Source organism: Sesamum indicum, linkage group LG8, assembly GCF_026168435.1.
Source record: "Sesamum indicum cultivar Baizhima isolate 11 linkage group LG8, ASM2616843v1, whole genome shotgun sequence".
NCBI lineage: Eukaryota > Viridiplantae > Streptophyta > Magnoliopsida > Lamiales > Pedaliaceae > Sesamum > Sesamum indicum.
The window spans coordinates 19,678,846-19,691,637 of NC_142664.1; the positions used below are offsets into that span (position 1 = coordinate 19,678,846).

The 12,792-nt window shown below is 36.0% G+C and overlaps 1 protein-coding gene across 1 annotated transcript; it reads right to left on the reverse strand.

Moving 5' to 3' along the window:
- Positions 1-218: 218 nt before the first annotated feature.
- On the reverse strand, positions 219-8,682 carry LOC105168169 (uncharacterized). The gene is given in 8 exon segments (XM_011088126.3): positions 219-888; positions 1,060-1,215; positions 1,995-2,170; positions 2,515-4,474; positions 4,552-4,627; positions 5,512-5,711; positions 5,714-7,921; positions 8,615-8,682. Coding segments are annotated over 2 exon segments (2,151 nt in total). The 5' UTR covers positions 7,833-7,921; positions 8,615-8,682; the 3' UTR covers positions 219-888; positions 1,060-1,215; positions 1,995-2,170; positions 2,515-4,474; positions 4,552-4,627; positions 5,512-5,679.
- Positions 8,683-12,792: the final 4,110 nt, after the last annotated feature.

Sequence of the window (12,792 nt, forward strand, 5' to 3'; positions counted from 1 at the left end):
AAGGAGGAAAACAAGAGGGTTGTCTGCGTATTTTAGACTTGGTTAAAAATAAAATCTCAGTGCCAAAACAGAGTAATGATGGCATCTCAAGGGGCCGGCCTTATTAGATTAATCAGCATGAGAACGCTTTACTAAAGAACATGTTCCTGCTCTGAGTTGCCAATTCTGATAGTGTAAAGGAGACGAAACTGAACGATGCAGGAAGCGAGGATTCCATCTAAAGCAAAACTTGAAGCAATTCCTTGAATTCAAGAAAAAGGATTTTACAGAATGTTTCTTCTCGCTGGAAGAAGAGTACAGCAGCTGTATATATACAACCAATTCGAACAGTTAACTAAAATCCCGCGCGATAAAGTGCACTTCTACTTACAAAGGCGTGTTCGTGCTTTCACTTCATACATAAAAGACTATAAACAATAGAGTCGCAAGTCCCTTGTGAATGGTAGAGAAAAAAACATAATAAGAATTAATGCGACTTTCTGCTACTGAGAGGAATGGATCAAGCTCTGATTCTTTACAGATAGGCATTAAACATTTTCAGCCAACTAGCAGCTTTAATGAACAGCATCTGTACTCTCACTCAAGAGCTCGACTCTCCATCAACGTAAGTAAAACAAGGTCGACCAAGCAAGCTTAGTTAAGCGGCATTGATTGAATTCTTAGTCCAATTGTATGCAAAATGCTTGCGAAAGAAAGGATGACAGAACCACAGAGCAATCACTTGGATGACATTCCATCTCAAGCTCCTGAGTGTTCGATTTCCCTTGTCGTCTGCATTATAATTCATGCATAGGCACTCTTTCGCAAACCAGACACACCTTCACTGAAGTGTTATTTGAGAAACACCCACATTCCCATGCTTACATCTTCCATCTTCAATAACCGAGTCTTGAGAAAAAGAGTCAAGAGTTTAGTTAGTAGAAACAGTCTAGTTAAATGCTTGCAACAGAAAAACTCAAACTACTAACAGTGACACCATCCCAACCACAACCACACAGGAATGGCATGCTGGTGACACACACAAATGCAGTCACTTCTCTCTCACACACATGCACGCACCTGTGCGATGACCGGTAAGGGGCTGGGGTTAAAGAAGGCAGAAGCACATACTCTTAGTTTGTGTTTCTCAAACTCAGATACAGCATATTGTGCTATGTCTGCTGACACAATATAACCAGGCCCATTGGCATAGGGTGGATAAACCACTGGCCATTCCTGCAGACCCATTGGAAGAAAGTGGAAGTAAGCAAATGTGATGTAAAGGGCTTGTTTTGGATTCACGAGATATAGATAACTTTTTTTCAATTTATTATAAGATTAAATTTTAAAAGAAATTACGTTAATTTACTAAAAGAACCCGAGAATTTCTAATTAATTCAGAATGAAAGAAATGAAGTTAATTAAAATTTTAACTAAGCAACGGTTAAATTTGAAAGAGTTAAAACTAGATCAGGTTTAACTTGAAACTTTAGAGAAAATGATTAAAAGAGTGTATATCTTTATCCTGACCATTGTGGCTTATAACCTTACCACTTTTAGTTTGATATTATACAATTGAAGTTCTATAAGTATCTGGTAATCTCGAATCAATTTTAAATTTGATTTATTTAATGTTATAAAAGAATTTAAGTTCATGAACTTGAGAAGAAAAACAATCTTTCTGTAGTTTATTCAAATCTTTATCTGATATAATTTATGTATAAAAAGGTGTAAGAAATACATTTTCTATCCAAAAAGCCCAATTTGTATATATTAGTCTAAGCTCTAACAAGCCCAAGGATACTTGATGCCAAAACAAAACGGTTTTGCTTGAAAGCTAATAGTAGGTTTTCGGGAATGAAAAGTTGGATGGATGGGTTTGTTCATTGAACACTATTTTCATAGGATGTTTGGAAACAAGAGCTTCTTCAAGGTTTTATTTTTCCCAACAAAATAAGATGTGGAAATGTTAATTCCTAACTGTGATTCTGATCCAGACCAAGTTCTACACTCACCTTTTCTTATGACAGAAGCACATAGCCACAGCAATAAAAAAGCTAATGGACATGAATATTCATGCTGATTTGCAACTTAGCCAGTTTTATTTTACTATGTCTGGCATCTTGACATTTCAATGACTGGAAATTAACACCTACACCTCAAAATTGAAACCACCAGCAAGAAGTTACATCTGCAAATTTGTGGATGAAATATTAGGCAAGTATTGGACAAGAAATTTAAATGATTCAGCTTATTATCATAGCATATATCACATAGAACTCTAGAACTAAAACATGGATTTCTACAGACAACTCAGACTTTGGTCCTAAAGCTCGAAAGATAAGAAATATCCCACATCAAATCAAATGTGCTAGTAATTACTTAAAATAAATGATACAGACAAAATTTCATACAAGTTACTAGCAGGGGTGAAAAAGATAACTATCCAGAGAAGCAACAAAGTTACAAAATCAGTAAAAAGAAAAATCTAATAAAAATAATTATTGAACAGAAACAGATACCAAGAAATCATACCTCATCCCATTCACCATGGCGTAGAGGGTTATGATAATAGTTGATATTTCCATTATAGAAACTTCTACCACTTTGAATTTTGTTCGCTTCTGCCATCACAGTATCTATCCTTACAAATGTATTGTCGTCACGTTTCATAATATACTTAGCTGCCACTGTGCGAACTTAACCAGATACTTGAATGGTAAATGAAGCTTACAGAAGAATTGCAAAGTATCTGAATCACAATGAGGTAATAATTCTCCATGTAAAGCACTATAACAATATCACAAAATAATCAGCATCTTTCATGAGCTCCAGATTCACTTTCATTCGAGCATACTGCCAAATACCAAATTCAAGAAATAAGATGGCCATTGAGAGCAAAGCTTCCATATAGGATGGTGTTCAACTCACATTCCAATCTGTTATGGACCCTCACCATTGCTACAAAGAAAACGAATCACAACATTGCAAACTTCGCTGTTTTATACTACATTCATGATTTCCTGAGTCATGTGTTGGCAAAATGATTTGCCAGCAGAGAGGATAACAATAAGAGCTCCACAGGTCCAGTGGGAAGGCTCCAGACTTTCCACTCAGGGGAAAGCTCCAGATGCCTTGGTGGAATAGTACTTGGATGTGAAGTAGGCAAAGAAGCAGCAAAGATAGAATCAATGCCAACATCGCCATTCAGAAAAGTCAGCATCCTCAAGAGTGAAACCCTGTCAACAGTCCTGGAGCTTTGCTTGTAACATGCAAGGGTTATTGTAATGAAACTCAGAGGATAGTAAGCAATAATGGACCTTTACTAGAATTATCAATGATACTTCCCACTGTTGATTTCCTGTTCACGTTATTATTTTCGCAACACACCTTATCAACTCAGACATCTCAAAAGAAAATAAAGACTAAACAATAGTCAGCAGAAAAAAGAAAAAAGAGGCTGTCTGTGCATTTTAGTCTCGGTTAAAATAAATTATTTCGGTGCCAAAACAGAGTAATGATGGCATCTCAAGGGGCCTTTCTTGACAGGACTTGGCTAACATTAGATAATCGGCAAGAACTAGGAAGGCCTTACTAAAGACAAGTTTGTGCTACTGTGTTGCCAATTCTGATAGGCACTAAACACTTTCTGCCAACCAGCAGCTTTAATGAACAGCATCTGAAGTCTCACTCAAGAGCTCGGCTTTCCATCCATGTAAGTAAAAGATGGTCAACCAAGCAAGCTTAGTGAAGCAGGCATTATAAGAATTCTCAATCCAATCGTATCCAAAATGCTTGCCAGAGAAGGGCAAACAGAGCCACAGAGGCACCATCACTTGGATGACGTTCCGTCTCAAGCTCCTGAGTAACCGATTTCCATTATTGTCTGCATTAGAGTTAATGCATAGGCATTCTTTCACAGACCAGACAAACATCACTGAAGTGATATTCCAGCAACTGGCTTTAGGGTCCTTACCTCACCATTACCAGAATATTCTTCATATGAATTCAGAATCAAACTTTTTGCTTCTTCACATACTGCCGAAACTTACAGGTGGAGTTCGTATAGTATTTTCTATCTGAACTCCTCTACCAAAGCTCCTCCTACTGGGACTTTGCAGACATAATTAATCAAATTTCATCATCTCTCACACCTTCTCATTGCTTTGCTGCCATTTAAGCAGTTAGATAGCTGTTGCACCTCAAAAATAGGTATACTGGCCATTACCAACTTCTACTTAAAAGAATTCGGAGGGCATACATCTCCAAGCTTCAATAGCTTTAACAACGGGCCAAATTCTCCAGGAATAGGACTTTGCTAAAACCACATTTCTTGAGAATCATTCTACCAGCCTCTTTACACATAAGGTATCATAAAGTCCTTATACAGACCTCAAGAAGGCACTTTGCTAGATGTCATTATGCTTATACACGTTCACATGAACACATCTTCCAGCCCTTTGCCAGACCAAGGTCCAAGGTGTCCAGTAACTTCCTGTATTTGCATGGTAATTAGATGAGCAATACAAAAGATAGCACTGCAGATTCTAACAAACTTAAGAGACAAATTACCCTGGTCCAGATGTGGATGTGGGAAAATTTTAATCTAGACATATGTCCATGTCTTTGTTCTTCCATTTCAGGCAGCCTTGCAAAGCAATGAGATAAACGTCACAAAAGTCCAAGGACGAAACAATATAAAGCAGAATACATTTAATCATTTTTGTTTGGAGACAGAGGAATCAAAAAATTATCTCAACTTCATGGTCTACTTAATACGTGAATCAGCATTATGGTTTATGGCATTAGAAGTTCTCCACATGTTCAGATTAAGGTAAAAACAATAAGAATCAACTGAGACTTATCAATTCCATTACAGCATGAGGAATCTCTTGTGTTTCACAAAACAATTGATTCATAATATTATTCAGTTAGGGTAAAGCTGCCGCTAGCACACAAGATGAAACTTAGATGTGACATTTTTCAAACCATGTGGCTCTTTGACCCACAGTTGGCCATCCATTTACTATCCTCAATTGACAGGTATTTAAGAAGGTTTACTCTAGATTTGCGCATGTATATCTATACACTCATCCCATCTAAATTATTGTCCAAGTAATCATTCATCAGACTGGTAAGACACTTCTTGCAGTGTGTGCAACAGAGCTGAACAGCCAACAAACTAAAGCAGACACTGTTCCAGAGAGCTCAGTCCATCTTGCAACTAGAACGAGTGTTCATCTTCCAGCTCTATAGCCAATTTATGCTGCTTCTATTACTTTTAAACTAAAGAGCCAGAACATGACTTTGGCACTCATCATTCTCTTATGGCACAATGTAATAGCATGTAACCGATCACAATGGAATCAGAAAAAGCAGTCTTCGATGGCAAGAAGTGGACAGAACTGCACTTAGAAATGTCGGGACTCAGTCGCTTGTGTTTACACAGACAGGTGGCAGGTCAGCTACTTTCTCAAGGAACTATTATTATAACCAGTTTTAACAAGAAACAATAGCATAAAAAGGACTTACCAGAATTTTCCAAGCAGTTGGGAGCAACAAAAACCATGCAGAGCGAAGATGAACTCCAGAAAGATCAAACCAAGTAAGAGTTATTTCCTCCCACCTTTGCTATTATCAATGAGACACTTCTCTACAGCTTCATCACAAAGCACCAAAGCCAAATCAATGTTCCCCTCCTCATAGTTCATCTCTGCAAACATGCAATATATTTCTTTATCTGCAGATAGTTCTTTCTCTCTCATCTCTTCAAAAAGCTCTCTCGCCTCCATATACTTCTTCCTTTTCATAAATCCCTTAATTAGTGCACTATAGGTCTCAGCTGTAAGATTACATCCCTTCTCAACCATTTCCTTATGCAAAAACCATGCTTCCTTCATATTCCTCGCTTTGCAATGCCCTCGTATCAATACATTATAGGTACTTTCATCTGGCACCACTCCCTGATGACACATACCCCGGTAAATTTCAGTGGCTGCACGCATGTCATTTCTAATGCAATGTTGTTTAATAAGAGAATTGTAAGTGGTTGCATTAGGCATTATACCCTTCTCCAACATCCAGTTGAGCAGCTTGTGACCATCTTCTAGCATCCCCGACATACAAAAACCACTCATCAGAACATTGAATGTAACAACAGTTGGTTTAATTCCCCTCTGTAACATGTCTTCAAGCAATTGGTGCGCCATAGCCATTTCCCCAGATTTGCAATAAGCATCCATTAATGTAGTATAGGTAAAAGCATCAGGCAATATCCCAGCCACCTCCATATCTTTCATCAACTTCACTGCTTGAACTATATTCCCAGATTTGCAAAGACCGTTGAGAAGTGCATTGCACGTGTAGATGTTAAGAACAAGTCCCTTTACACACATCTCATGAAGAAGTTCATTTGCCGTCTCAACCTCCCCCTGTTTACAGAGTCCATCAACCAGTGCAGTGTATGTGACCACATTTGGGATCAGCCCCAGCTGGATCATCTCATTGTGCAGAGAAAATGCCACTTTAATTTCACCTACTTTGCAATAACCATCAATAAGCGTTGTATAAGTAAATTCATCTGCTTTTAACCCAATATTAAGCATTTCACGAAAGAGCTGGTCTGCTTCTGCAACCTTTCCATTCTGAGAAAGACCACGAATTAGAGCAGTATATGTGATGGAATCAGGAATAATGTTCCGACTCCGCATTTCATCATACATTCTGAACGCAGAAGCAACATTTCCACTTTTGCTAAAACCATCAATCAGAGTCGTGTAGACTACATTATCTGGAAAAATTCCTTGAGAAATCATCTCTCTCAGAACCTTCTCTGCATCTACCAATTTACCAGTCTTGCACAGGAGAAGGATTACACTGTTGAAAGTAAATGCATTTGGCCTCAAACCCTTCTGTTGCATATTTTTAACAACTTTTAGCACCGACTGAAGATCTCCTTGACTACAATATCCATTGATGATCGTACTGTAACTTACAGCATCAGGAATGCAACCTCTCAACTCCATCTGAAAAAGTAGGTCATGAGCTTCTCTAACGTTCCCTGATTGACAAAGTGAGTGTATCATTATATTATATGACATGGTATTCCACTGAATTCCCACTTCAGAAAATTCCCTGAAAACCTTTAACAATATTTTGAGACCATCAATATCTTTGGACAATCTGGAAAGAAACATGTTACATGAATCAACAGAGAGAACCAGACCATAATTCAACATCTTATCAAAGACCTTTCTTGCATCAGCAAGGTGTCCATTTTCAACAAGAGCTTGGAGAAAAAGGTCAAAGACATGTGGATTTGAACCCCAATCCTTATAAGTGTATATTAACTTTTCAAGAAACTGGGAGACTGATGTATTGCGATCGATCATGGTTTTAGTCCAGAATTCATCAAATAGTTTCTGAGCCATGTTTAGATCTTTTGCAGCTACTGAAATTTGAATAAGAATGCAGCGTGCCTCAAGTGATGGATCCCGTCTAATGCATGACCAGTCAAATAAATTCACAACTAGGGTGTAATCATTTTTTATGTCCATGAGTACCCAAATGAGGTGGTCAGGCCTGAATTTGGACTCAAAAGGCTTCAGAATTCGGCGAAAGGGCTCACAGCGGCGTTGCTTGATGATAGTTGAGATACGGTGCACAAAATTAGCGTCTCTTATAGAAGGTTTCTTTGGTGAATAATCAGGAAAAGATCTCAACCCAGGTGATCCAAAGGAAGAATAACTTGAAAAGCATACAAATGAGATATGAACTCTGCTTGAACTTGGTTGAATATAGCAAGAAAACACTTTATGCCAGTAAGCTGAAAGGATAACGGGACGCCTCTTCATGCTGGTGGAAGAGATCCATCAATATAGATTTTTAGTTACATGTCTAAATTTCTCTGGCTCTCCTGCAGGCCTTCTAAAAACTGCATCACCTACTAAACAAAAGTTTGGCACATCATTAGTATAATTTTTACATCATTAATAAAGTTAATTAGTGGATGCTCAATATTTACTTCCGGAATAAACTGACATACACCTAAACACAGACAGAGAACCAAACCTTCACACACTACATATGCCTTCTTCAGAGACCAATAACTGCTATGTCTCAACAATTTATTTGGTCGCGTCGTATGTTTCCAAAGTAACCCAGAATTCAAACTAAACCAGACAGTCCGACTGAACATAAGGAGTACATAAAGATTAATTCACATAATCCACGCAGCAAACCCAAACTTCCATAATACGATTGCTGATTCATTTATGTCAGAGCAAATGCGCATCCAGTAACAAGAAGACATTGTGCATAAAAGTAGTCAAGCAATTCATCAAGTATGTAACGAGCACACAACATAATGCACTTCTCAGTAACTAAAGATTAACAAACCAAACTACCTCGGATTTTTTAGATAATTCACACAAAATATGCAGACTGAAATAGTAAAAATCCAATCCTCCTACATCCTGATGCTACTATGCAATTTTCCCCAAGTCCTCTGCTAAAAAGAGAAATCTTTAACATAGGAAAGCAAATGCAAACAAGAGAGCCCACATAAACCCATAAATTTGAAATAGAAAAATCCAACTTCTTGATTTTAATTACTCCGAAAATTAAATGAGGTGACCTGCAGGAGGAGGGAGCATGAAGAAGGCAAGCAATAGCTGCTTCAGGTTTCGGAAAGTTTGAATCTTTGGTACTTTTCTGGGTATTTTATGGGCTGCTTCAAGCCCATCTATTTAGGCTTCTACCCATAAGTTCTATTGGGCTTCATACGGTCCTTATATTGTTGGTCCAAATTTTACGGCCCAATAGTGATATATGGGCTCTTTTACAGGTTGGGCTTCTTCACACGGCCCATATTTTTTATTTTTTTATGCATAAAATTGGCTACCATCTCATTTTCTTACTCTTCACTTTACCTTTAGTCTTTTATTTCTTTTTCTTAATTTTTTTTAAGCCCACGCTCTCTCCTCTTTCTCTTTTTTGGACAAAAGAAAGGGTAAATTATATAAACGCCCCATGGAATGAGGCTTTATTACAAAATATTTGCAAAATTATAATTACAAGTACACTCCCTATTCAATTGAGAAATTTTGCACAAACAAGCACTAAAGTACATTACAGTAATACCCAATTAGGAGGTGCACCTGTAATTTTAAAAAATTACATTATGGTAACACTTTTTTTCTCTCAGTGGTGTAATTGTAATTTTATAAAAAAAATATGAATTATCTGCATAAATTATAACCTCATGGGAAAATGTAATTTACCCGGAAAAAAGTAATTGTATCTTTTATTCCAAAAATTCCCATTTCCCCCCTTCATTTTCTTGACATTTCTTTCTTGAAATACAATTTTTTTTTTTTTTGTGAAAAACGAATTAATAAATTATCCCTTTGTATTTTGAATAATGTAGCAAATTATTCTCTATCAATGGGTAGAAAAAAATTAATTTATTTTATTTTTTAAAATAACGGGAAATAATTTGTTAAAAAAAATATTTAAAAAAAATTACTCATTTCTCATATATAAAGAGTAAACTGCAATTTTCTCCAAAAAAAAAAAAAAAATAGGCAATGTGAAGGCAAGAGAAGCGGGGATTGGATTTTCTATTCTACAGTTACATCATCTATTCTAGGTAATATATATATGTCACGTGTATAAAAAAAATTTAAATAAAATTTATATGTCAACTTTATATATATAGCGTGTACATATTAAATGAAATAAAAATATAATAAAATTTATGAAAAAAATATAATTTTGGTCCTTTAATTTTGACCTTGATCAATTATCAATTTTGAGGCATAAATTTTTCTATAAAAAAAATGATATAACATATTAGTTATTTTTAAAATATTTAATACATTGTAATATTATTATCAGTCTATATTAAAATACTTCTAGATATATAGATTATATTGTATGGTTGAGTTTACAAAATATAAGTTGGTTGTAGCATAAGTAGTGAAGGGATTAAATATTGTTCTAGTTAACTAAGATTCGAATCCCATGGCCGATAAAATTTTTCAATCACTCAAGCACAAGCCACATCATCAATTTTATTACCAAAGTGAAAATTCCTGTAGACACACATGGCAAATTGAGTAAAAACTCTAAATCAGACTCTTTCTACAAATTATGGGACCAAGAGTGCAACACTTCTTGCCCTATGGGATCAAAAGTACAATGTTGATTTTTAAAATCGTTGAAAACCACTTTTGCCCACATAAAAGTGGTTTCCATCCCAAAATTAACGTCTGTTAGGCTTTAAAACTACATGTAGTGTTTTCTAATCTTATGGGACCATATATGTTAATCCCATAAAGTACGGGATCAAAAGTGCGATACCCACTATCGTATAGGATTAAAATTACAATTTTGTCTTCTGAAAAATATGAGTTATTTACTTGATTAGGTATAAAGTCAAGAAATGTAATTTAAACCAAAAAACATTATTCAACTTTATTCCAGTTTGTTTTCCTCATCTTGTCCTCATTTTCTTGACATTCCTTTCTTGAAATGAAAATTAAATAGAGTGAAAATAATTAATGATATTATATATAGTGTTATAAACTTAGAGAAATTCTAAGTTTATTAGCCTATCACTAGAATATAAAGTAAAATATATGTATTTCTCCAACAAACTTTCTTTGTTCACTCCAAAATCACTTTACAAATGAAATACATGGTGGTATTTATAGACCACCAAAATTGTGGTTACAAAATACATCATAACTATTTTAATTACAAATTATAATGGGGGATACAAAAGGGTGTATAACATAATGGGTATTAAAAAAGAATATGAAGAGGTGTATGCATTCATATATACATATTATATATAATACTCCCCCTTGAATGCATACCTCTTTATCATATACATCCTGCCTCGTTAAAAACCTTGCCTGGAAAAACCCAATGGGATAAAAACCAAGGCTAAGGAAAAGAGTACAGTTGTATAATCTCCCCCTCAATTGAGGCAGATATCTTTCAGGTGTCGCATGCCAATATTACGTATGAGTTGTTTGAACACCTTTGTTGGTAATGCCTTCGTAAACAAATCTGCATAGTTCTGACTTGATGAAATTTGTTGAACATCAACTTTGCCTTCCGCTTGAAGCTCGTGAGTGGAGAAAATTTTGGTAATATGTGCTTGGTTCTGTCGCCTTTAATATAACCATCCTTGATTTGGGCGATGCACGCCGCATTGTCTTCATATATTACTGTGGGACTTTTCTCGATTGATTGTAGTCCACATGATTCATGCACATAATGTATTAGTGATCTAAGCCATACACATTCACGCCCAGCCTCGTATAATGCAATTAATTCTGCATGATTTGATGAGGTGGCTACCAAAGTCTGTTTGGTTGAACGCCATGAAATAGCAGTTCCACCATACATGAATACATATCCAGATTGAGATATAGCTTTATGTGGATCAGATAAATACCCCGCATCTGAATAACCAACTAATTTGGTTGTTTTGGCATCATCATGCCTTTCAAAATATAGTCCCATGTCACTTGTTCCACGTAAATAACGTAGAATGTGTTTAACACCATTCAGTGTCTCTTTGTTGGTGTTGAACTATATCTTGCTAGTAGATTAACTGAAAATGCTATATCTGGTCGGGTATTATTAGCAAGATACATCAATGCACCAATTGCACTGAGATATGGTACTTCTGGACCTAAAATCTCATCGTTATTTGCTGGAGGACGAAATGGATCTTTATTAACATCAAGCGATCGAACTACCATAGGTGTACTCAATGGATGAGCTTTGTCCATATGAAAACGCTTAAGGACTTTTTCTATATAGTTCGATTGATGAATGAAAATTCCACCCTTAGTATGTTCGAACTGCAGGCCGAGACAATACTTTGTAGTGCCTAAATCTTTCATCTCAAACTCACTTTTTAAGTAATTAGCTGCTTGTCGAATCTCTTCAGAGGATCCAATAATATTCAAATCATCAACATACACGGCTATGATTACAAATCCCGACTTTGTCCTCTTTATGAATAAACATGGACTTATTTGATTATGGCAAAATCCTTTTTTTATTAAGTACTCACTAAGACGATTGTACCACATACGTCCTGATTGTTTAAGTCCGTACAAGGACCTTTTCAATTTGATGGAGTACATATGACGAGACTTTGACTGTAATGCTTCAGGCAATTTTAATCCTTCAGGGATTCTCATATAGATATCTGTATCCATTGACCCATACAGATATGCAGTTACCACATCCATGAGCTGCATTTGTAGTTGTTCAATTACTGATAAACTGATTAAAAATCTAAGTGTGGTAGCATCCACTACAGGTGAATATGTTTCAGTAAAATCAATTCCGGGCTTTTGAGTAAAGCCTTGGGCCACAAGTCTAGCTTTGTACCTTACAACTTCATTTCGTTCATTTCTCTTGCGTATGAACACCCATTTATAGCCAACAGGTTTGACACCTTTTGGTGTTGGAGTTATAGGTCCAAATACTTCTCGCTTATTTAGCGAGTCTAGCTCATCTTGTATGGCCTTTTTCCAACTTTTCCAATCATTTCGATGTCTATATTCCTCCATAGTTTGAGGATCATTTTCATCTTCATCCATGATTTGGACGGCTACAGAATAGGCAAAAATATCATTCATTTCAATTTCTTTTCGATACCAACCTAAACTGTTATGAGCATAATTAATAGACATCTCATAACTGTCCTCGAGATCTTGCTCATTACTTTTAGAGTCATCAGATAAAACCGCTTCAGGGATTTTATCCTTAGAGACACTAGTGGTC